This window comes from Anser brachyrhynchus (assembly GCF_964034855.1).
Source record: "Anser brachyrhynchus genome assembly, chromosome: 5".
NCBI classification, from domain to species: domain Eukaryota; kingdom Metazoa; phylum Chordata; class Aves; order Anseriformes; family Anatidae; genus Anser; species Anser brachyrhynchus.
The window spans coordinates 49,748,741-49,774,281 of record NC_137699.1 but is presented as its reverse complement, the minus strand read 5'-3'; the positions used below and the strand labels follow the sequence as shown (position 1 = coordinate 49,774,281).

Here is a 25,541-nt window from a genome sequence, read left to right as displayed (position 1 = left end):
ATCAGGAGTAGACATGCAGATGCAACAGCACATATGGTACCATGTTACCAAGCCCCTCATGTCCGAGACTGTTGAGGTCATGATTTCCTTTGCTCTAAATCCTTTGGGTATCAGCAAATGCAGAGAAGTGGAAGTCAGAATATAATGCTGCAGAATCTCATGGGCTGAGGAAATGGTGAGTAAACCAATCTACAAAAGGGAAGTTAGTTATTTTTCTCAGTAGTAGGCAAGGATAAAACACTGTGACAAAAATGCAATGCTCCACTCAGTCTGCGAGGGACCAGATGAAGCAGTGGCAGTCTTCCCAAGAGCTACAAAGCTGCTTCACAAAGGGTGTTTCCCAGCCCAGCCACGCTGTCTTGTGCAACAGGAAGGGGCAGTCTGGTCTTCTCCCATTGCTGTCCTGGTTCTTACCTTACACTCTGGGAGGGATGATTAAGAAGTTCTTTGAGGCTTTGGCACTTGTGTGAAGGAGATATGTGCTCTCTGTGCACTGCAGTCACACTAATTCTGCTGCTAAGACACCTTGTGTACCAGTGAGGTCAGGACCACAGGCCCTGCAGTATATCCGCTTTGACATATATTTTACAACCAGACCCTTTGCGGAAAAATCCAACTTGCAGATTGACTTCTTATTTTCATCCCTTCCCTCTTTGCCCCCCACAAAACTCTCATCACTTGGAAATAAATAAAAATCAACATACTAGAATTTCAAACAACAGTGGGGTTCCTTTGGGAGTGCCGCAACGGGCAGTGCATATTGTTTGTACCCATGAGATTTTGTTCCAGGAAGCAGCGAACACCACCACTCATTACTTCATCCTCTTTGACCTCACTGAGACAGCACGACACTCCAAGAAGCTAGCATAATTTCCCAGAAAATCTCTACACAATAGCATTTTTTCTCAGTTGTCAGAAGATTCCCTGGCATGCAATGTCCTGTGGCAAACAAACCTCTAGACATCCCTACTTTCATGACTACCGTTGTACAGGAGAGAAGAATACAACCAACGCTGCTTTGGTGCTCGTGCCTTGGTTAATCCTTTCAGAAGTTGCTGAATCGCAACCTTCTCTGCTGGTTCAGATTAGAGAGAAGGCTGGAGAATCATGATGCACTTCTTATGTTTTAATCCAAAAGTTTACACTTGTTATAATGAACTTGATAATAAGTTCGCAACTTGTTATCTCAAGTTGCTTGTTGGACACCCATATTCAAGAATTGGAACATATTCAAAATAGAGGATGCTGAGAGTGTTAAGAGGCAAATTTGCTGGTCAAATTCAATGAAGCTGTTTGAACTGAAACCAGAGGGGTTTTCCCATCCCTTCTGGGAGGTCTAATGCAGAAGATCCAAAAACAGATCCCAAAAGCCCCAAGGTGTTCTTCTGAGTATCTCTAAGTGAGCAAACTCTTCAGCTTCCAGCATTGTTTCACTGCTTTCAACAGCTGAATGAAAACTGAAAAGCAAAGGAACATGAAAGGTACTTGCTATCTGCAGTAGTCGTCTCAAGTGGAGTGTATTTAATGGGAAGATATAGGAAGGAAAGAGAGTGTTTTTAGTTAACAGAACTGCATTTTCCAACTCTGTAACTTTATACTTATGATCTAAAATTTGCTCATTTGGTGCTGTCACTAAAAATAACATATTTTTTTTTTCTGTATCTTATCAGTGTGAGGCAAGAGAACACACTGGGACACTTTTCTACCAGCTAGAAATCCAGCAATAGGATACCAAAACATACCAACATACCAAAATACAAAAATAACACATTTCCATCAGGATTGCCCCGACTTATCAGAAGGGGAAATTACAAAGATGTTTTTCTCTTTTCATATACCTCTGATATCAGCTACTTTGAATGTGTGTAAGCTATCCTGAGAGGCTGTGCCATGCTTCAGCTATTGAAATTTTTGCCCCAGCTTATACGGTGAAAATGTAGGTACCATGCCCTGCATGGAAGTCCAGTGGAGGTTTAAGTCCAAAGGGGTGGTGTGGGCTTTTTTTCAGTGTGCTTCCATGAACCTAAAGATAACAAATATTTTCTCTCCTACGTTCAGGCTTCCTCATCTCTTCTGGAGACAATAGCTCATCTGTTCACCAGTTGCATTATGTCTGTGGAAGACATTGTGGTTCTTACAAGCCTCAGAGAAACCCTGAGTGCTTTGAGGGACTTACCTATCCCCAGACTAGAGATAATTTCAAGATCTTGAAAGCTGTTGGCTTCTAATATTGCTTGTGGTAGCTTCAGGGTGAAGGGCAGCAAATCTCTGTAAAAAAGAAACACAGTGAAAAACTAATGAAAGAATAAACCCCACAATTGCTAGGAACTCCATAATTCACCATTGGTTTAGTGATTGAATTGCCTTACAATTTCAGCCCCGTTCTGAAAAGTACTGAAAGTTGCCTGAGGCCAGCAAGGAATCGTGCATATTGTGCCGGCCTGGCTTGCTCTGATTTCATAAGAGATCACCGGCTCCTGTGGTGATGCTTCATGCCTTGCCGCTGGCTTAATCACGGTGCCTTGGCTTCCCCTTCTGAAAACAGCAGTAATGTCACATCAGGGGAGACTGGGTTCAAAATACCTTCCCATGAAAAGTGAAGGTAATTAGAAAATGAAGTATCATTAGAAAAGCCATTCTTTCTGGCCTGGAGGAGATTTAGAGTCCTTTTTTTTTTTTTTTCTGTATACCTCTCTCTCCTCACCCTGCTTCTTCTTTCAGCAGTCAGTGTAAGTGTGAGGCACAGGAACACAGTGAGACATGGTGGGGCTGGGAAAGACCCCTCTGAGCAGGAGAGACCCCCGGGTGAAGGTCAGACAGTGGTGAGGTGCTGTGTGCTGCTGAGAAAACACACAGAGCTCTCTGCTCTCAGATTTGTGACTGTTTGGTTTCTTAACAGATGCTGTATTTTCCCTGAAAAAAGATGCAGTTTTTCAGAGGATGGTAGCTGGGCTTCACTGAAGCACACCCTATGTCTGAAATAATTTAATGGAGCTCTTGGGCTGGCAGTCAACTGCTTAGGTTTGCCTCTTGCCCGGTGACAATTTGCTAAACCTCTTCCTACCTCAATCCTTGTTCTAGCAAGGATAGAAAAGCTGGCAATCATAGCCTCTAAAAGGAACGGGGCAGGGGCAATTTCCACTTTAAAAAGTTTTAGCACATAAAAATGTTCTGCAAGCTTCAGGAAATTATTTAGAAAAAGCTGGCGATGTGAGCAGGTAGTCTCTGCTACGTGAGCACATGCAGCAAAAAAACAGGACTGCACGCCTGGGGAGGACCCCTCTGCGGAGAGATGAAGGAAGGCAGGAGGCCTATTTTTGCCTTATTAACAGACACATGTTTCACTGATGTACCATGTACGCCATGGGTTCTTTGCATTTTTTCTGAACCCTCTGATGTCTCATTATTTGACATTAACAGATTTGACCACAGGAGCTTTTGTCATGGCAGATACCAGGTTTAAAAAAGGAAGGGGGTGCCCACAGGCCTTCTCCTTTCTTTGTTACTGTTACATGCTTGAGTCATTTGTGTCCATTTATTGTGTGTGTGTAGAAAAATATGTTTAAAGTCAAGAAACATGAAGACATTACATTAATAGAAAAAAAAATGTGATTTTATTTATGGGGCAGGCAGCTTGCAGATAAGCCACCAAGTCACCTGTTATCTACAGGTGTAATTTTTGTGATGTAAGGTAATTTACCCATCATGGTAGAAGAGGCCAGACTTTCTTTTGGAAAGAGCTTGTGAGGCCTGATAAACTGTTTCCAGCTATTTATAGATTACTATTTACTACAGCCCTGAGAACAGGCCTCTCTGCTCATTATCACAGATTGCTTCTACAAGCTGCCAGGAAATATCAGGTCTGTGCCTAAGCAGCCTTTTTATTACCTGACTCTGTCAGGAAAACGACTGCCTACTTACCTTATCTTTTGACAGCAAACTAAGAAATCACCTCAATCATCTGAATGTATATTTGACATTCAGAAGTAACAAGATATAACAGGAACTAATAGAAAAGCTTTTCTTCTTCTATTTTCTGGGGCTCATTCTCAAACCACGATCCTTTCTGCAGGAAAGCAGAAGCGAGCAGAATTTTCCCTGCCACAAGCCGATTGCCTGGAAATGCCCAGTATTCTTGCATGCTCCTTTGGTAGGGAAAAAAAGTCTTTTATGTGGAGTTCAGGGTAATTCATGCCTATTCCATAGGGCCTATGCATATCTAGATGGCTAAATGACTTTTTATCGATGGGGCTGAGTCCCTTGGGTGCGGGTAGGAGTCCTACTCCAGCAGTGTTGAACTCAGCTGGCAGCAGAAGCAGCCCCCAAAATAGTGCGTGTATCTTTCTGGGTAAGCTGCAGCACACTGTGTCATACCATAGATAGGTTGCTCCAGCCATGTGAGCTAAGCAAGTCTGCTCTGTAAACATATCCCGAGTCTGCTCTCGTCTCTTAAATGGAAATAACCTCTTTAAGAGTAATCTAAGTCTATATAATGAGGCCAGAAGTTTACATCCAGCTCAAAACCAGGCCTGCTAAAGCAGGGACAGGCTAAGCAGGGTGTGTAGGTGTTGCTGCAATGTGCTTGGCACAATCGCACCGATCAGAGGAGACTGCAGGCACGCAGGTGTAATTACATAGCTGGATTCAACAGCTGGTGAGCAAACCTCGCTCTAATGAAGAAGACCTCACAGGTCTTCCCCATCTCTGTGCCCACTACATTTGGTATATTTGCACTGTGCAAACATGGAATGTCTGCTCTTTATCACTTTATTTTATTTTTTGGCTAAATAACATTTATTTTTTTTCAGGACAGCTCTCCTTGAGAGTGACTAAGTGCTCTGAGTCTCTCATGGGCAACAGTCTGCCAGCAGCCTTGTCAAGTTGCTGCCAGGTGTGTGTAGATGTTTAAAGGTGCTTTTAGTAAGAGATGGTTAATCCAGGAACCTTATGCTCCTGTACCCTGCTAGCCCCTGTACTGTGTCTTGGTCTTTTGTGGGTGTAGCCCTATGGCCCTTCCTCATACAGAGCTGCCAGCAAACTCAGGGACAGCTGTGGCTGCGACGTGGAAAAGGCTTGTGGGCAAAGGCAGTCCAGAAGGGACAGCCACCCCAGGAAGGAAGCGACCCCTCCGTGGAAGCAATGAATCCAACTCACCTGCTGACGCAGTAGAAGGCAATCAGTTTGAAGATATCCTCGAATACAAGGACAGATCCTTCCAGGTACAGGACTGATGAAAAAAAAAAAAAGACAGTCAGCAACTCTTTGCTTTAAGATGTATGGTATGAAAAGCTGGCTGGGTTTCGGTCACACGTCTTGTATTCTGTGATTGCCCAGTTTTTGCAAGGAATAATATGAAGAGGCATAAGGAATTGGCTTCAGATGGCCAAGCACACTGAGATTCTTCAGGGAAACACTATAGAAAAGACATCTCAGCTTGGTTTTCTGAAAAGTTAGCTCAAGATGTCAGAATGTTGTGACAGTAATGGAAACAATGCGAAGGAAAAAAAACAGGTCACAGCCAAACGGTTCATTACAAGTCCATCTATCTCTAAGGAACTGCAGATCTGCAGTCTATATGGGGCTGTCCTTACAACTCTGTAATCTGTTTTGGGCTGGATGGACAAAGTGCTTTCAAGTTCAGAAATGGAAATTACTGTTTCATTCGATGTGTGTGGGCTCTGCCCTGGGTCATGCAGACAGTGTGAGCACAGCCTATTCCTAGCTCCGCTGTCTTTCCTTCCCTTTGTGTTATATGGCAAGAGCACTTGCCTTTAAGTGGCAAAATGCAGTCTACAGCATGACGCAGAGCTCTTCAAGATGACCTCCTTTATAACAGCATGCTATGGCATTGTGCAGTCCAAATCTCACGTTATTATGGAGATTTTGGCTGCTAAGCTAGAAAAAAATTCCCTGGCTGGTGGAGAAAATTTCACATTGGCCAAGAACCCAAGGCAGGGAGAAAGTGATGGATCTGCGGGAGAGAAGCGTCCATCTTTGCTTCTGCTTTACGTTTGTACAAATTGTCTGTGCATGTGTGTACCCAGGACACAATTGCAAGCAGAAACTTACAGATTTAAGGAAATCTGCGGTGTTTTCTCAAAGCTGCCTGCTTGCTGGTGGCTGAGATCCGGAGCCCTCGGGGAGCAGCGCCGGCTCAGACCCACGTACCGGTGCCGGCAGCCGCTCTGCACCGCCCTCAGCTCTGTGTCCTGGGCCATGCACAGCTCAGCTGGTGGCACCGAGCTCAGCTGTGGTGATTCAGCTTCCTCGGTCTCCATGATTCACAGCCCTGTGAAACCTCTCCAGCTTTTTGCCCTGCCTGGTTATTGCTTCCCCTATAAAGCAAGGCCTTCAGTGTCTGCAGGAGGGGAGGTATTTGGGCAGCTCCTGGCTCCCCTGGCTCCATCCACAGGTGGGTAGAGAGACACTGGCTCTCCTTGGCCCACGAGCAGAGATTCCCATGGGAAGGAAATGCTCAAGCCTTGTCCCTCCTGTTCAGCGTCACAGTTCATTCCCCAAACAAGGCATTTCCTCCTTTTACTTCTCCCTTCGTCCTAGCCCAGGCCCTGCAGGTTGCTATTTTGGGCTCAATACACCAATGTCGGCATTTTTTTAAAGAGGCAAAGACTGCAGAAGTTGCTCTTACCATCAGCGTGTGTTGGATCAGCACAAACAGATCACCCTCAGCATGCACACTCACACCATGCTGCAATGTGGATTTTAAAACACAGTTCAAGCAAAACAACCCCTTTTCCTTACATTTCTCTCATAACTGGGAAAAAACATATCCAGCAAGCTTTTTTTTTTTTTTCTTTTTGCTTAATAAGAATCATGTTTTGGTCAGGGATTTTCATTAAACATCTACCATGAGCAATTCCAATAGTTCGAAATCCATCTGCTTTGCAGCTCTGACACAGGAAACCGAAGTAAAGACAAACAACAACAACAACAAAAACAGCGCTGTTTCGGAGAATTAAGCAAAGCCCAAGAGTCTCTGAACTCCCTCAAATCCTCAGCAATTAAATACAGCCCTTTGTGCAGACACCGGCTTTAAGGACATTTTTCTGTGAAGAACCACATGTTCGCTTTGGCATCCCAAGTTGCAGGTGGATGTAAGAGAGCACACTGCACCTGTAGATGTTTACAAACCCAAGCAGATTGCTCAGATTTGGACTAATGATTGTTTCTGTGCCAGGAAACTGCCGTTTGAGAGCTGGAATTTTAACAAATTAGTCCAAGCACCTCAGTGTCAGGAGAGGAGTATCCACATAGAAGTGTCTTGTCACCGTACAGTTATACTTCCTCCCATATATAGTTAAATTGCACAGAACACCACAAATCATCAGGCATTATACAGCTAACGCAGTCTAGGTGCCAAAGAATTCATCGTACAGAGACGCACAGAGCTGGGGAGACATTTTGGGGTGGTCTGGAACAGGTAAGAACAGAAAAACGCTGCTTTAGATGTCTCATAAGACACCACCACCGTCAGGACCAGTACTCTGCCCCAAATTGGTTCTGAACAGTGACAGGGTCACAGCATCGCGAGGACTGGTGTGGGGGCAGCCTCCCTGCTGCCGCACACACAGAAACAGCAAGACTTTTTCCTTAGCTTGCTTTTTTTCCCCCACGGTCACCTGCTGTGTGACCCCAGCAAGCATCACTGCAAGCGGTGCTTCCTGATGGCTTTGCTGCCGGGAGGCAGGTGGTGGTTCAGCGTGGGAGCACCTCTGGTGGGAACGGCTGTCAGTCGCTTGGGGAGACCACTGGAGAAACGTGCAGCGTGGGTCCTGCTGCGTGCTTCTTCTTCTTGGAAAGGTGCAGAAAATAGAAAGTTTGTACGGCTGAAAGGGCTCTGCTGACTGCTGGGGACATAGCCTCTCTTGCCCAGTGCCATTATGGCTCAAGGCACCCTGCTTGGAGGAGGCATGCGGGGAGAGGTGCTCTTCTCCGCCTGTGGATGTGCTGGGATCAGCTGGGGACGTTTCACTGACGTGAGCACTGCTGCTCAGGGAGGGATCACATCGTTGTCACACATAGGAACTCATGACTTTTGCCAAAGCTACAAGCAGGCACATTTCTGCCAGGCTGGTGCAATCCTGCTGAAAACTGCAGAGGCAAAGTCCACCCTTCTTGGGTTCACAAAGTACACCCAGGGTACCTGAAGTGCAACCAAATCTTCACCTCTCACCAGAACAGCAACAGGATGACAAGAATATAATGAAAAAGAGCAAGAATAGGCTGGGTTCTGTGAGCCAGACGTTGTCACAGCATATTGAGTTTTGCCTAATATTTAGAAGCCCACAGAAAGGATGTCACCTTCAGGGAACTAAAGGGGAAATGTGGAGATCAATGGCCAGCTTTAAGCAGCCTGAAACAAAGATACCAGAATTAATTAGTAACATTTAACAATTAATTTAGTAACATGTGCTAGTGGTTCTCTGTTGACTGTGCTCTGTTTTCTGCCCTTTTACTAGTTGGTAAGAGAGCAGGACTTAGCCAGATTACACACTGCTATAAATATTTATGATCATTTCATCTTCCCTTTCACTTCACCAACATGCTCTGAAGAATGTCATCTCGGCACAGACTGGAATCTGTCCTCTAGTTTCCTTCTCTCTTTTGAACTCCCCATCATTTCTCTATCTGGATGCCGATGTTTTTGAGTCATACTGTCCCTGGGCATTCTGCCTTCCTTTCCTCTTTGATTTTTCCCTGCAGATTTGCATTTGCAAGTCCTGTTGTTCTGGTCACATGGACAAACCACCCCGATTCCCGTCTTCTTGCTGCTTATACAGGCTCATGGGACCCAATTACCTCAACTTCTTCTTCTCTAATGGAGCTGTTAGTCCCATTCACTGTTTTTGATATTTGTGTAATCCTTTGGAGACATCTGAATTCAAAGATGTGAATTTCTTATTCTACAGCAGTTGTGTTTACATGGGACTACTGAGGACACAACCACCCTCAGAGGTCCAGCCTCGATGTGCTTGAGATGTGCTTGTATCTTTCCAGATTCTGGCAAGCTATGAGATTTGCTGTCACGGGAGTGATTCCACTTTTTAAGATTTAAGGTGATAACTCCACAGTCCTTTAACCAAACCTCTCCTGGGCATATTCTCCTTGATATGTCTCTCACTCGATACCTCAGTTGCCACGACGTTGCTTGCTCTGACCTTTGGCAGCAAACAGCGCCGGCTGGCTTTGCTGCTTGTTCTGCTACCTTCAGCCCTTCACTCGCCACAAATGTGGGATGGCTCTGAGGCAGAGGTTACCGACTGCTCTGCTTCCAGATGCCGATGCTCCTACGCCTCCAAGGGAAGGTGTGAACGCAGCCGGTGGCAGGAGCAGTTGCGCAGGCCCAGCTCTCATACCTGTCGTGCTCTCCTGAGGTATGTCAGGGGGTGACATTACCCTTCACATCATTGCTCCTGTTCCCTGAGCACATGCAAAGTCCTGCTGGCTCCTCTTCATGCACTAGGCTGCTGGTGCTATTAAGAGAAAGAGCTTTAGCTATAGAGAGGGAAAATTAGATTATGTTGGCAGAAGTCCTTATAGTGTTCATGGTGTCTTCATGTCTGCAAGAACTCTGCGTGCAAGCTCCCATATCTGTCCCCGCCATTGCTTCTTCTATTACCTTTCAAAGACTTTTCCAATGGCACTGTATGACCCGTGCTGTGTTCCTGTAAAACACTGTCAGTGTTTATCTGTTCTCTTTTCTCAAGGCCTTCACGTTTTTTTCCTGTAATCAGCTGTTTCTGCTTCTTCCATTTGATGTCTAAGATGTAGTTTCCTTTTTGTTGCACAGTTCTAGGCTGTCTTAGGCAACCCAGGACTATTATGTCTTTCTTGTCTTTTCTAGTGACTCTTTCATGAAGCTGACGGTTGTTTCTTTCCTTTATTATTGTTTTTTCCTCAACAAGAAAGAGCAGAAACCAGAAACTTCCCTATTTTGGACCTCTGACAGTCTTCTGTTGTGCATCCAACTCATGCTTTCTCACAGGATTACAATTTTATGGTTTCCTACAGAGTTTAATCTTTCTGGCAATGACGAAAAAAATCACTGCTGGTGGCAGTTCCTGGGAAATTGAAACTAATGAATTATGAAAGTGATAAAGTGTTAATGAGCTTGGGTCTAGACTGTAAGAGAAATCTGCCTTTAAACTACGCTCTTCACAGGGTGTAATTGTGTTAGGCAGAATGAAATTATGAATATGCAGTGCAAAAAAAAAGAAGGTGAAAAATACAGGCCTTTGCAGTCCTGTCATACCAGAGCAGAGTGGAGCAGAGGAGACACTTTGCAAAGTTCACGGTTTCCCTGTGCACAGTGAGCTAAGAAAAAAAGACCGTCCTCACATCTCACAGCCACGGGGGTCTCAGCCACCCCACTGTGCTTTGCTTCACCCACGTTCACCCAAGCAGATGGGCAGCACCTCGGTGCACACTAAAACTCCATGCCTTTAGTTCAGCACAAATTCTTGCTGCTGCCTGGACTCATTGCCTCTGCTGCAGGATGCTCGAGCAGGAATGCGTTACAGTCATTTCGCTGCTCTATTTCCTCCTTATTGTGAATAGTCTTTCAGCAGGCGCTGAGAGGGTACTTCAAGCTCTCAAGGGTACTTCAAGCACAGCTAACCCTGCCAGAAGAAAAGTGTCACAGCTCCTCAGCGCTTTCTTTGCAAGTATCCATGTGAACAGTCCTGGCAGACCCATGGGCACTACCCATCGTTTCAGGGCTTAAGAGCAGAGCACAACCTATCTGGCTAATGGCTGTTGAGATTCAAAGCTCTTGTCTTCCTTGTCAGATCCTCACCCTGTGTTTCTTTTGCAGAACTCAAATAAACATCTTGAAGTCTGTGGAAATCCTATACCTGGTTTGCAATGTTCCTTCAGCCAGAGGCTGGAAAAATCCAGGACTCCTTCCCACTACCAGACAGCAACATGAGGTTACCTGGAGTTTCAGACGTAGCCTTACAGGGTCTGTTTTCTTGCTCTCATACAGCAGGGACTGGGGGGAAAACGAGGCCTCTCTGAAATGCTGAGGACTGAGGGGGCTTCCAAGGACACCAAGGGGAGTAGGGTGACACATTTCATCGGAGTGGTCCCTGCTGTAAGCAGTTGAGCTTTGTGGGATCATTCCCAGAGAAGTCACATCTTCATGGGTAACTCAGCATCCACCTATACATTACAGTGGTGGTACAAGATTTACGCCGCCCAGCGTGGTGATTCACATTGCCAGGGCTCGGGGCTGAGAAGTCAAACTGAGTATAGGTACTTGCTCTCAGATGGCAAATATCCTTGGTAAAACCTTGTGAGGTAAATAAAGCTTTCAGATATACAAAGGGCCTGTGTAACAAGAAAGGATGCTGTTATCTGTAATTCTGGGGCTTCAGTTCCTAGCAGCGATTTCTAGGCTGTATAGATAATATTGAGAATCAACCCTTCTGGGAAAAACATCTTATGAAACGTACACATTTTACCAAGCACCATTTTTTTTCCTGTTAACTTTGGAGAAAAGTATATTTCCCTGGCTCTGAGGTGCATCACGTAATACTGTAGAGCTGAGGTTAATCATATAGAAAAAGGAAGTTTTCTAAACTTTTTAAGGGAAGTCATCTGGTACCCAGAACCACATTCTGTGTGAGAGACTTCCAGGAAGGGGGTGAAAGACCACACTTCGCGAAGGTGAGTGAAGAAAGGGACTAGCCCACTCTGAAACGTCAGAGGCAGCAGGGCAGGCAATAGATGTAAAAAGTGATATGTCTGCTTCCAAGGGCAGCGATCTTGCCCAATTGCCAGCCTGGCTGAAGATGGTCTTCTGATTAAACTATTCAGTAGGATAGATTGTATTCTCACTGACTTTGAGGATCCTACTCAAAGGTCAAAGTAAGAGGTCCTCACTGCTCTCATAGTACTTTGAGCACCTCTTATTTACCGCATTTGTAAGCCTAAATTCTTCTTTAACATCTTCATATAGCAAACACTGTTCAAGGGCAAAAAAATATTTATAATTTTTTCCAGTTTAGCTACTCAGACAAGGGCAATGGTATTGCGGGTACAGATTTAGAGTTGCTCTTTTAAAACGGATAAGCTAATTTTGAGTTAATGTTCAAGGTACTAAGCAGAGTAGGGTAAACCAATATTATTCTAGAACAGCATGCATATTCTCTAGCTCTGATTACACACAGATTTTGCATTATGCCTCTTGGGAGTGCAAAACAAGGCAAAAAAAGTGAGGATTAACAAAGCTAACAAGACTGAGAGCTTCTTTCCCTACAATCCTATTAGTTTAAAGGCTAAAAATGAAAATGTTTGCATGGAGAGAAGGGAGGTAACTTTTCAGGATGAGCGCATTTTTTTAAAAAAAAAAAAAACAAAACCCGACTGCTGTAAGTAACCAGAATGTTTCCAAAACAACTTGCAAACCACACAGAAACCTGGCGGTGTTACATCTTGAAAAAGCAGCTGCACAAGTGTTTTATGTTTAAAATCAGCAGTGTGTCAAAGAAACATGGAACTCAGCTCAAGCAAGTGAGTCTTGGTGAGACTTTCTGCTTTCCTTGTGCATGCTTGCATTTAGAAGAGAAATTTTGAACTTGCACAACAGGTTATAAAATGTGTCCTCATACCATGTTTTACAATATCCCCCAAGGCCTCGGTCACGGTTCTTACCAAACCAAGACTCGGGGCTCCTACTTCAGAGTGGTCTCCCCAGTGGGAACTCCTCGAAACTGAATCAATTTTCAGAGTTAATAATGATGGGGTTAACAGAGAGCTCGTCCTTGCCATGAGCAGGCTGACTAAACTCAAGAAGGATGTCTAGGCTGCGGATACAGGTGAGATCCAGCAGAAGACAAGGACAAAACCTCATGCCCTGAGCTGGGGGCCAGGCCTGGGGCCGAGCTGCCCGGTGATGCCGCGCCGTGGGGCGGACTCACGTTGACGTTGGGTTTTTCATCCTGAGAAGCTGTGTAAGTGATGGTAGACTTTTCTCGTTATCAAGAAACAACACATAAACAGGGGAAATTAGCCCATGTTGCACACTGGGTGATGCAGGCAGATTGTTATCTGTGTCTGAGCGAGGCCAATCTGAAAATAAGTAGGGTAGCTCTACGTCTTCAGAGCTGTACTGCAGACAAACCATCGGCAGCAACAGGAACTGCTTGACAAGGTAGCACCCGGCAGTGTACTCTCCTTAACGGCAAGGCGCCTACCTCGCTGAACAGGAGTAATTTCATCTACTATAGGGAAAACAGGATACTAGCCTGCATGCCCCAAGGCCTCCTTACGTGCAATTAAACTGCTTAAAATCTGAAGCGTAAGGTGAACTACGTCTTCAGCCTTTCCAGCTTCCACTGCTAAAAATACACAAGCTTTTATTATTCATTGAACTAATCCTTGAAAAAAAAAAAAAAAAGTCTTGGGCAAGTTCTGCTGCTGAAATGTATGATTTCATTAATTGGGATGGAATTAGGGGAACCAGACATTTTTGGTGAGAGAAGAGAGGAGGGAGCTTTTCTCCCAAGGGCTTTGATAACTCTGCTATTATTTTCTCCCTCACATTTCTGTTTTTTTTTCCCAGCTATTCAGGTCCAGAGCTGACAACAGTTTCTTACTTTGCCTCAATCACACACTCCATCACATAGTAATAAAGGGAAACATCCCTCTGAAGTAAGCTGGAAAAATTGGCTTCCCTCCTGCCATGGCAGCGGAGTTGCCTGTCAGGGTACACAGAAAGCACAGGAAGAAGTCTGAGCAGCGCTGAGCAAGGCAGGGTTACAACGCTGAGTGCTTGGCAGGCAAAGGACCTCTCTGCAGCCTTGTAAATACGGCACTGACCCCAGAGCTGGGCTTTCTCAGGCTGGTGGTGGACACCTTCAGCAACCCGTGCCTCAGCTTTCAGCCTATGAAATGGGTGCGATGTCCCTCACATTGTTGGGATTCCATCCCAATATCGATTCCTTCTTCCCTCTAGGTTTATTTCACATAGCCCAGCACACAGCAGCACCGCTGGCTAAAGAAGCATTGCCCCTCACGCTGCCCCACTCCTGCCCCCCATGCCTGTGCTCCTTGACAGCCGCAAGCCACATGGGGCAGAGCACCGCAGGGGCAGAGGGGCACAAGGGCATGGACATATGTACCCGGCAGATGAGGGCCAGCGACAACGCTTCTTGTGACAGTGGTGTTGGCACAGGGTTACAGCCTGAACTCACCTGAAACCTGGCTCCTGCCTCTCCTAGGATCAATGCCCCCACCTATTTCCATCTGCTTGAGGTCATGACTGCAGTACCCTAGCTACTAGTTACTGGGACTATGAATATTTTTGCTTTCTTTCTCTCTATATATATACACTAAAATCACATTCTACAGTAAACCTGAAGTTTGAGATGCTAAGTGACCTTTCTGGCCCGTAGACAAGTCTGCAGGGTGGTTCGTGAAGTGGTTGCCATGGCAGTTCCCTCTTTGTCTGCTTTATCACTGAATAGCAGCGTGGGGCATCAAAAATATAAATAACTTTATCTTTTCAGCCCATAATGTCAGGTTTAGCCTCTCATCTATTCAGAGGAAATCAGGGCTAAAAATAGCCCTACCGTGCTTTTCATGCCCGAGTTTACAGTACGAAGAAGAATTCTTTCCGGTGTTGAAAGCTGCAGGGTTTCCATTCAAGGAGGCCGGCCACTTTGGCTAAAGCGACCCTCTGAAGAACCAGTGGGAACAGAAGTAACTGCATGTGCTTTCTGACGGACCTTTCTGCCTGCTCTGTGATGAGCCAGAGGTTGTCTCCAGAGGCTCCACTTGCAAAGGGGACAGGATGAACATTTACTTCTCATATTTTCCTGCTCCGACTGAAAAGTCCCTTTAGCACCTGCACAAAACAGCCCAGACGCCTTTCAGTTGCTATTAAGGCCACATGATGGAGTCTGCCTCAGCCTGCAATATGCCAAGGGGCATTAAACTTCGTCTGCAGGGCATTATTGGACCTTTTCAAGCACGTTGAGATATATCATATGGGCTAATACAACTGGAAATGCGCAGTGATCGGGTAGGCAGAGCACATTCTCTCCTTTCCCCCAGACACAAGGTATCTACCAAAGAAAGGAAGGTTATGCGTTGCGGCTGTCACAGGAGGTACACTAACCTAGGAAATATTTATTTATTCTCTTTCACACCCACCCTGCTCCACCACCCCCTGTAAATATTAGTGATATTTCTCCCAGCAAATGGGTCTTAGAGGGTGGGAACGGCTTTTGCTGCTCTTCCTTCTGAGACGTGCCACCCGCCCTCAGCTCGCCTGTGGACTGACTCAGTGTCACTGCTCGGTTCCCTCTCGTGGGACCATCAGGCTGGCAGGGATCCCAGGAGGCCTCTAGTCACAGCCCAACCCTCTGCTCAAAGCAGGCTCAGCCAGGAGGTCAGACCAAGTTGCTCAAGGTTTCATCCAGCCATGCCTGGAAAACCTACGTCTCTACTTCCAGTGAAAATCTGAAGGTGCTACACAAATAAATGGCTTCATCTTAGAAGTCAGCGTCAGGAATATAAGCACATACTTCAGTTCGTTTGCTTTGCGTAACAAGTGAAAGATCTGGAGATTCTGACCTCACTCGGTACCAGAGATTTCCATCTTTTCCATGTTCATGTCAAATCAGAAGGGATCAAAATTAAATGCTATTAAAATGAATTTTTAAAATGGGGTTGTTTTCTTATAAGTTATTTTCCTATATACGCTGTTTTCTGTCTACAGAAAATTTTACGGCTACATTTTTTAGTTTTACTCTGCAGTTGTGAGGATTACAAGCTTGCTTTCTTCCTGAAGAAAAAAAAAGAAAAAAAATAATTCTTCGTATCTTCACTCTGCTTCCTGATGCCAGCAGACAGGGTGTGAACAAAAAGACTTGCAAAACTGATGAGGCTGTTGCGAAAGCTGCCAACATTTCCACAGATATATCGATATCACAAAGATCATATACACAGCTTTCTACTCTCAAGAAGAAGCTAGACTGTGAGTAAGCTGCAGTGACTGAGATGTCCTCCCATCTTTTCCCATGACCTCATCTGAGCAGTACTTTACTGGAGATTGTGTGAGAAGACACTGCTGACCATCCTGTAAGCAATGAGGACTTTGGGCTCTAAAGCTGCTAATCCAGCCTCAGCAACATGTATTAAAGGAAATGGTAACAAAATAAAATAGGGAAATCTGCCATAGTGGGCCACGTCTGGCCACAGTGGCCAGGGCGCCAACAAAGAGCAATAGGCAAGTCCGTTACCAGCATCCGAAGGGGTCTGGCCCAACGAAGAGCATCTGCCGAGTTGTTTCTAGTCAGTTTGCCTCCTCCTCCATGCCTTGCCCAGCATCACCCCGTGGGTGCCCTCACACATATGTGGACCTGCCAACCCACACCGGGACACAGGAGGAGTCTGCATCCCTTGCGTCTAAGCTCTGCCGTCGTGCCAGGCGTGTTCACCGGGCTTCCAGCAGCTTTGTTTAGAGCTAAGCCTGCAGAGATGTGCAAAGTCCATCCCCACGTTACTCTAATGACCCTTTGTAAACATACTGCTGCCTTGTTACTATTGCTTAATTACCATCTGTTACCTATACAGGCCAGTCAGAACAACTGTATATGCTCTTTTAATCCTGTGCAAATGGCTTTGGTCTAATTATCAAAAAGTTTCCCATCTGTGCTTGGCAAGGAGGAATGGAAATGTAGAAGTGGCTGAAGTAGCTTTGCAGTGATGGACAGAGCTGTCTGTTGAGGGTTAGGCTGGTTTTCATGGCATTAGGGGCTGCAACTAATTGTGTCTATTAAGGCAAGAAAGTAGATTTTGAAAGCTTAGCCCTTAAATTTTCTCCTCCTTTTTTCTGATTGATTTCACTCTTAAAATCTCGTGTGCACAGGAACACCTTTGCTTGCCTACGTTGCTGTTTTGGCACCCCAGCAGGGCCTGCTACCTCTAGACCTCGTGTGACTTGTCGCAGTCTTGATGGCCAGGACTCGGCAGGTGGTGGATGCACAAAGTGGTCAGCTTCTCATGAACTTTCACATAAAACAGATTTCCTTTGGTCAAAGCAGGTAGAGAATTAACTGGGCAGGTAGACCAGTGCTGTGTGTTTTATTCGACTCATTTTACTCCAGTTTGCTAAATCTCAGCTGTCTGCCTCAAGCATTTTGCATTGGATTGAGCCTGCACTTCCTCAGATGAATCTAAAATTAAGAAAGGCCAAATAAGGCGTTTTGCCATGTCAGCACTTTTATGAGTGACAAACTGCTTCAGGCCAAGTCATTTGCTCACTGCGTCACCCCCACCTCAGTGGGAACTTCCCCTGGGGGAAGAGAATGTTTTGAGGACAAGTCACTGGCTGCCAGCAAGCGAGAAGGCTGTGAGAAAGGCAATGCCATGGACATGGACACGGCAGAATACAAACCTTCTGCTACGCCCAAATAGCCCCGTGGAGATTTTAGGTTCCACTGCAGGGTTTTCCTGCAGGAGTGGGTGGGCGACTGTCCTGTGAACAACCCTGCTGGATGGCGAAGCTGAGTCCTGCTGAGATCAGCGGGAAATACAGCAGCAGCGATAAAACCAGTTCGAAGAGATGAAGCAGCTAAGCCGTGATGGTGGGAAGGGAGAAATAAAAGGAAAATGATGAGTCACTTGGAGTACAGTGTGATGAGCAAGGGATGGATGAAGGTGGCACTGAAGCCACACTGGGAACAGAGAGCTCACAAATGCAAGGGGAAATGTGCTCATACAGACTTCAAGGGAAAATAGTGTTTGTAGCTCAGGGTCACCATCATGACAAGTCCAGCACCTGCCTCCTCTGTCTATCTATAATGACTGAGCTCCCAGAGGGAGAGATGTTACTGCACAGGATATTTTTAAGAGAAGATTCAACAAGGCATTTTCAGTACTCTGTGCCAATAGGGGTGAAGCCTGAAAAATGAAGACTAGCTGTTTAATTTCAGCCTTAAATACCCAGGCTCCAGTTTTGCATCTCTTCCACAGCTGGTTAGGCTTGAAGCTGTGTCAGGTCTACAGGAGCAGACCTGGGAACCTGGAGGGTTCATTCTTGCTAGTTTATGCTTCAAATAATTTAAATTCATCATATGTGGGTATCTGAGAGTCCAGCATCCCTCTCAGTGAAGCACCACACTGGGAATTCAGAGCAGATTTCAGAAGGAAATAGCTTGGAGGAACCCATGTGGAGTCAGTCTGTGTGGCTCCTCTCTGCATGTAGCTTCACACCTCTGAAAAGAATTTCTTCAGCAGAGAAGCAGTCTGATTTTCACACTGTGTCACCTCACTTTATTGTCTAGCATTCACTATGCAGTAATGACTTGGCAAATTAATTCCATAATTATTTCTATAAAATATGATAATAATAAGCTCTCCTCTATTCTGTGCAACTGCAGATACTTCTTCTATTTACCTTCATTTTACATATCTGGAAAGGAATCACATCCTCTTTTTTTTGGTACAGAAGAGCTGAGAAAACAAATACTACATGTTATACAGTAAAGCATATAGGCAGGGCTCCTCAGAAGTATACGGTCAACTCACATCTGATTCATTTCTTTTTAATACTGCTGCAATGTCACTGGTATGTGGCATGATTTCTGGCCATATACACGCAAAGGGGAAGGAGAATCAAGACCTGAGGTTATGACTCGTTAGCTGACAAGGGAATTTGAAAAAATGAAATTACAGTTGAAGGTAAGAATCTAAGGAAATGGTGCTCAGATCTTGAGGTACGTGAGGCTAAGGCTCTGTTTTGGTGTGAAGCAGAAGTGTGGCATGACTCTCAGAACTGAAAGCACCCAAAGTGGTTGAGATTTTAGCAGAGCTTGAGAGGTATCTCCCAAAGTTGTACCTCTAAATGGAAGAAATATTGTAACATTCCTTCTTTCTGGAAGATTTCCACTGTGCTATGGTGCATCTGAGTAAGAAGTAAGGGATCCTTCAGGACAAGAAGCAAAACCATAGAGATCCTAGACTTGGAATGTAGTTGGGTTTCTTATCTTCTGAAGAACCACATGGCATCTGCTCTTGGGTCACTACCACACCTGTTGCTGGGACCAGGCTTTGGCCTTCCTGTCTCTGAAGGAAGGACAACCAAAGATGAAGAACAAGAAGGAAATGTTTAAAATCCGGTCTCTTTATTCTCTTATTTTATGATTTTGAGGGCTACTTCATGAAACAGGTTAAAACTCACTAGGAAAAAATGGAAAGATTGATTTCTTGACCTTCCTACCGAGTGGAGTCTTCGGGGATTTCCATAAAAATATATAAATCACAATTAAATCCGGGTTTCCCCTCAAAAAAAAATATACTTCCCTAAATATTTCATCAAATATCAACAAGGCAGATCTGATATGGGGAAAGGAAAGAGCAAAACAATGATGCACCATTATTTGGCTAGGAAACTTCCCTTTTTGTGCTTCAGTGAATGGCCATCTATATATGGAACCCGGAGGCTGGGCTGCAACCTCTGTACCATCATTACAATTCTGGGGAAAACCTCTTCAGATATCATATGGAAAGTAAGATGGCAGGAGACTGGAATTTTACAAAAAGCTGAGGAGTAAAACTTGCTGATTAAAGCTGCATATACTAAAAATGAGGGACAGGCATCACTGTAGAGATGGCACAGGACCATCATATCACTGAGCATCTCCCTCTGAGCACAGAGCGTGCTCCTTTGTGTCAACTCTGATGCTGAGATTGTGCTGAGTCCTCATATGGAGGACAAGAAGCAGCTGGCAAGGTGCTCTAAAATGGCAAGCTGAGATGGGTTGCAACTTGAATTTTAACTGGAAGGGAGAATCTTTGTAAAGTCTGAGCTATGTATGTCAAGGCAAATTCAGCTTTCATTTTACACCTGACTGTGTCCTGCTGAGAACAATCAAGTCTGCGGAGTCTAGTGGGCTGCACTGACATAACAGGGAGAAGAACCCGTTCCCACCTCTTCATCCCCTCTATGAGGGGTCAGCTGTCAAAACGGGGTAAGTAGTTCTCCATGGGGTAGATTACACAGATCCTTGCTTATGTGTCAACTCAGAGAGGAAATATTAGGAGCCAGGCACCAAACCAAAGCCACTTGTCCCCAGTACAGCTGGAAAAGGGGATTCTTGAACGGCAGGGGAATTACAACTACTCCTTCTGAACACTGGGAGAGCACCAGCTCTGCTGCACTTCATACAGACTCAAAGAGTAGGTAGCTATCAGAAGGGTTTATCTCCCTCCTTGTGATGTTCAGTGGGAGGCTGAAGCCTCCTTTGAGGAAGCATGGAAGAACTAAAGAGTCCTTAATTTTCTGAAGCTGAAGACTAGATGCCTGGAAAATCTCTGCCAGTCTACAGTGGTTTCATGCTATACAGCTGGCGTATTTTACACATTATTAGGAAGTGTAACACTTTGTTTGCAATAAACATGCATTACAAAGCGAGATAACATCTTTGGTCTGCAGTTACTCACTGCGCACTCTCAGAGGTCTCCTACCCTTACGCAGTGTTATGCAGTAACACGGAAGATAGAAGTGCACTTTAAGCTAAGGCCATCCAAACATAGCAGTGTCTTTAGCAGGAAAGCTCAGATCCTAGTTGTAACTCTTAAAGCATTCTGAAAACATACAATTTTATTTCCTAAGAAACTTTAGAAAGGGTTTGGAGTTGTGCAGAAACAAAAAATTGAAGCTAATGTATTAGGTTACTCTGAGACACCACAGATGTAAATCTCCCCTCGCACCAAATTTAGTTCTTTGGCTTTACAAACAAGAATCCATTCTGTTTCCTCTAAATTCAAAAGCCAAACTACTTACACTAAATGAGAAAGGAAGCAAAAGCATGATCATTTGCTAGCCCAGTGCATTCCTGTCAAAATGGTGCAGTATGGAGAAACGGTGCTTTCTACATCTCAACAGTGACTGAACTAAAAATAATGTGAATATCCACCACAGGAATGCACCAGCCTCATGGCTGCAGTGATTGCTGCATATGTAGTGGCAGCTCTCCTGCTCTTAGAATGAGAGCTAATTTTTAATTACGCTGTTCCACTTACTTTGTAACTTGTATGAAAGCAGTGGAAACTGATTTTACTCTTGTTCCTATCAGAGAGCTGTGTCTTTGAACATGTCCTTCATGTTAAGTTAGAAGTAGTAAGCAAATAAGTTCCAAAACCATGACATAAAAGTCTTTCTAGCTAGGCTAACTCACAGTGAAATTTTTATACTACACTTTGTTTTGCTTGTCCTCAAAGAAATCAAATTTTATGGCATAGGATACAAGTGAAGCAGTAACACTTCTACAAATGACATTTTTAGGATGGCAGGATTCAATTTTTCAACTTTTATCCCCAAAGAAAAAGTAATTCTCCGCAATGTAAAACCTAAGCCCTAGCTCAACTTCAAATAACTGAATAAAAAAAAAAAAAGTTTCCACATCCTGCAGCTAACCGTTGCCCCTGCATTCTTAATCTGGGCACCTGAAGTTGTGGCAAAAGCTTTGCCCCCCCTGCCCTCATTCAGGAGCACTGACGCATGTGCTGTCTCCACAAGCGCGTGTTCCGAGGTGCACACAGACGAGAGAGAAAGCTTTCCAGGAGGCAGGCAGCTGTGCTCTGTGCAGGAGCAATGCTGTGGCAGCCCCTGGCCTCTGCTTGATATTAGAGCAGTTCAGGAGATTCAGCTGTCCCTCTGGCATTAACACCTGTTTGTGATGCAGAGGCATGTAAAGAAATGTATATGGGAAGGAAAAAAACAATTTGAGCAAGTAGCAAGGGGGAACAAATAAACCACAGCACTGACCAGCGGAAGTGCCAGTGTTTTAGAAGAGAGTAAAATATACACCCCAGGGGGATGGCTTTGGAGCAGAGTGGCGGAGGATTTGGTTGTTTTCATATAAATGATCAATATGAAGACATTTTGATGAACTCTTCCAAGTGCATGTTTGTATGACTATACTAAAATTCCCACGTTTGCAAATGTTACTTGGAAATCACATGCATTGCACATCCATTTATACCAAGGGCTGCAGCAGATGTGCCTGACTGTGAACTAGGCTCATCCTCGCTTGCTTGCAGCAGGCTTGGCTGTCTGGGAGCAGCACTGATACCACCAGGCCCAAGACCCAGCTGCATCCCAGAGACAGAGAGGCATTGAGAACTGTCAAACAGTTTATGAGTAACCAGCTGTCCAGTAGGACCGTAGGAAATGTGTGCAAAGGGAATGTAATAAATGTCAGACAGCTCGCAGTCAACAATTCAGTGGCAGAAACAGAGACAGAGTTGCTGAGTTAACAAGGGTTAGTCTGTCAGAGCCTTGCACTTTGCCCAGGACTTCCACCAGGTGAAAAGCAGCTCCTCTCATTTGATCAAAGCACTGGCCTGCTCGTCTGGGGGTGCTTTATTTTTCTGTTGCGCATCTGTAAATGATAAGAGAAGGTGCAGAACCGCAGGGGAGCTGAGGTAAAGCAGCTGCAGGAAATATTAACTGAACTACACCGTAGAATCAAGATCTGTTGCCCCTCACAAGAGGAACCTGAGCATTGCAAGTGAGATTACATAAATGCTGGTAATCACATGGTAATCACAAGAGGATTCTGTACAATACCAGAACAAGAGAAAAAAAATGTAAAGAACTCACTTGATTTTTCTTCTTTAATGGTGTACTCCAGCACATCAGGAACCTCATTTTGGACTGGCAGGCGGACTGCAAGGACCATGTTGTTCACATTACCCTCTTTCCTAACCAAGAACATCTGAAAAAGGAGAAAAGGAATCAAGAGCTTAGCTACGTTACATGAGTTTCTGAAGTTTATTTTAGGTCATTGACAATGAAGTTCCTTATCAGTTCAATCTGCCTTTAAATGTTCTTATTTTAGCTTCATTCCACTTGGTCAAACTTTACATGACAAAAATAATGACTAAAGGGACATTTTATTCAGGTGAAATTCAGACCTGCCAAAGAACCAGCAAGATTTCTATGCATCACTGATGTCCCACTTAAGCCTAAGGCAAATTGTTTCACTAACAGAACAGTATAAAGCATCACTCCCAATTTGCCAAGTGATGCTCCTCACATAAGTGCCCTAACCCATGAGGAACTCACCCCAGAATGTCTCAGTCGATGTCTAAAGCAAGGGAATCACTGGTACATTGAGAGGGAAAGGATTCAAGTGTCCATACATAGAACATAAGGTCAAAGGTTCTGGTGACCACAGTGACTCATAGTGGAGTTTTATCACAGGTCCAGAAGTCTCTATGACTCCCTTTAGGTACTTCGGGGTCTCCCGAAAGCTTTCTTTCCTCCTGGTCAAACAAATCTCATTCCACAGCCTCTCCTCACAGGATGCGCTCCAGTCCCTGGCCTGCTGCTGAACATGCTCCAGTTTGTCAACGTCTTTTGTGTACTGGGAAGTCCAGACCAGGCCACAGTGCCTTGAAAGGGTCTAACAAGTGCTGAGTCAAGGCAGACGACCACTTCCCTGCATCTCCTGGCCATGCTCCTGTTCATACAGACCAGGATGCCACTGACACTCATTACTGCCAGAAGCACTCTGTCCTGTGCTCAGCACCCCCAGGGCCTTTCCCACAGGGCTGCCCCAGCTGGGCAGTGCCAGCCTGGATTGAAGCTGGAGGCTCTGCCTTCCCAGGGCAGCACTTTGCATTTGTCCCTGTTGCATTTCATAAGATTCCTGCCAGCCCCATCCCCACAGATTGCCTAGGTGCCTCTGGATGGACGCACCCCAACAGGACCAGTGAAATACATATTTAAAAAAAAAAAAAAAAAGAAAGAAGAAAGGAGAAAGGAAAAGGAGAGAGAAGAAGAAGGAGAAGGAGAAGGAGAAGGAGAAGGAGAAGGAGAAGGAGAAGGAGAAGGAGAAGGAGAAGGAGAAGGAGAAGGAGAAGGAGAAGGAGAAGGAGAAGGAGAAGGAGAAGGAGAAGGAGAAGGAGAAGGAGAAGGAGAAGGAGAAGGAGAAGGAGAAGGAGAAGGAGGAGAAGGAGAAGGATAATGGAAAAAGAGGAAGAAAAATAAGAGTATCTTGTTCTTTGCATTGTGTGAGCTCCCAACCGTGTTTCTAATTAGAGCTCATTGTCAAGTATATTTTTAGCTTGTACCTTGAAGCTGGAGATACAAAGACAAAGTAATCTGCACTCTTATCTGTTCTTTGATAGCAGCTTATAGCAGGAGAGAGTCAAAGTATTTTCATAAAAATGAAATTAAAAAAAATTGTCTAATTTTAGAGTCTGGATATTAATATTAGAAAGAAGTGTGAGTTGATAAAATGATTAATCAATTATAATGCAGTGAAAATCTAACAAGAAACCATTAATTCCTTGAGAGAGGAATTTAAAAAGAGCTTGTCTCAAAGCCAGGACTTTTCTCCGCATGACTCGCAGTCATAAGGGCATCTCAGGGCACTTCGAAGCAACCGTGCTAAACACACAGCCTTGCAGCAGCTTCACAACCTCACACAATGAGGTCTTGGCCTCTGCCATTCAAAAGAAATCCAGCTCCCGTTGGCTCAGGTCCACTGACAATGCAGAGAAAAATTCATGGCACATAGGTTCATGACGGAAACATGGTTATTTCTAATGCAGTGCAGTCCCCACCTTCCACATAAGAGAGTATCTGCAAGTACGAGCCTTAGAGGCTCTCCCTTCCTCCGGTCTTACAACCCGTGTGACAGAATGGTCTGTCCAGAGGCTGCTGCTGCTGCTACCTTGGGTCTTTGATAGCACTATCTCACATCGCATCGGTCAAGTGTTTCATTTGAAATTAAAACAAGGAGAGAAGTGAAACCTGGAAATGAATCACTTCTGTTTTCTGATCAGCGCGCCTAGTTGCCATGGCTCCAAAGGCTAAAATTGGACCACAGATGCTCAGATGAGAGGGAGGTGGGATTTCTGAGCTGTACCCAGCCCTGCTGCCCGGGTCAGTACCGGCATGCCAACCAGTCTCTTCCATTTTCACTGGTGGTGGGAAAGGCCTCGGCTGTTCTGGGAGGTGCACAGCAGAGCCCACACAGCACCCACGGCATCAGCAGGCACAGCCCCCTGCCGGTCCCCGCCGTGGGACACCTCTGACCTGCCAGCTTGTTTCCTCCCTGCACAGAGCCGTGCTGGAGGAAGGTGCGAGGAGGTGGAACCGGGGCAAGATTCACCCCCAAAGCTGCTCAGAGGTGGGGAACAGCCCTGCCTGCAGGGAGTGGCTCCTAGCCTGGGAGGTCAGGGCTGTACATGGCTCTGTCAGAGTCACTCAGGTCTCCCTCTTCAGTGGGTACAGAAGGACAAAGATTTCTAGAGCATAATTTGCCCGCCTGATTTGACAAGTCTGGCTTAGGGTGAGGTGCAGGGCCCTGCATGCTGTGGGGTCTCTCTGCCCATCAGCGCCTGCGGGGTCCCTCTGCCTCTCTCAGGAGCAGGCCCTGCACTGCGGGCAGCCCATGTTGGTCAGGCAATCCCACCACTGGGGTCGTTCAGCAGTGCCAGCTGTTAGCCCCGTGACAGATTTTACCCTGACTCAACCAAGGGGCAGGCCTACACCTCCT

At 45.3% G+C, this 25,541-nt stretch overlaps 1 protein-coding gene across 1 annotated transcript in view; it reads right to left on the bottom strand.

Annotated features, from left to right (window-relative positions):
• The window catches only part of RIN3 (Ras and Rab interactor 3), a 67,727-nt gene that overhangs the window by 22,109 nt on the left and 20,077 nt on the right, over positions 1-25,541 (bottom strand). Inside the window, exons 3-5 of the mRNA XM_080594204.1 lie at positions 22,634-22,748; positions 5,155-5,227; positions 2,177-2,268 (exon numbers count right to left, since the gene is read on the bottom strand). Coding sequence (XP_080450330.1) covers positions 2,177-2,268; positions 5,155-5,227; positions 22,634-22,748 — 280 coding nt within the window. The remainder of the gene's footprint in view (positions 1-2,176; positions 2,269-5,154; positions 5,228-22,633; positions 22,749-25,541) is intronic.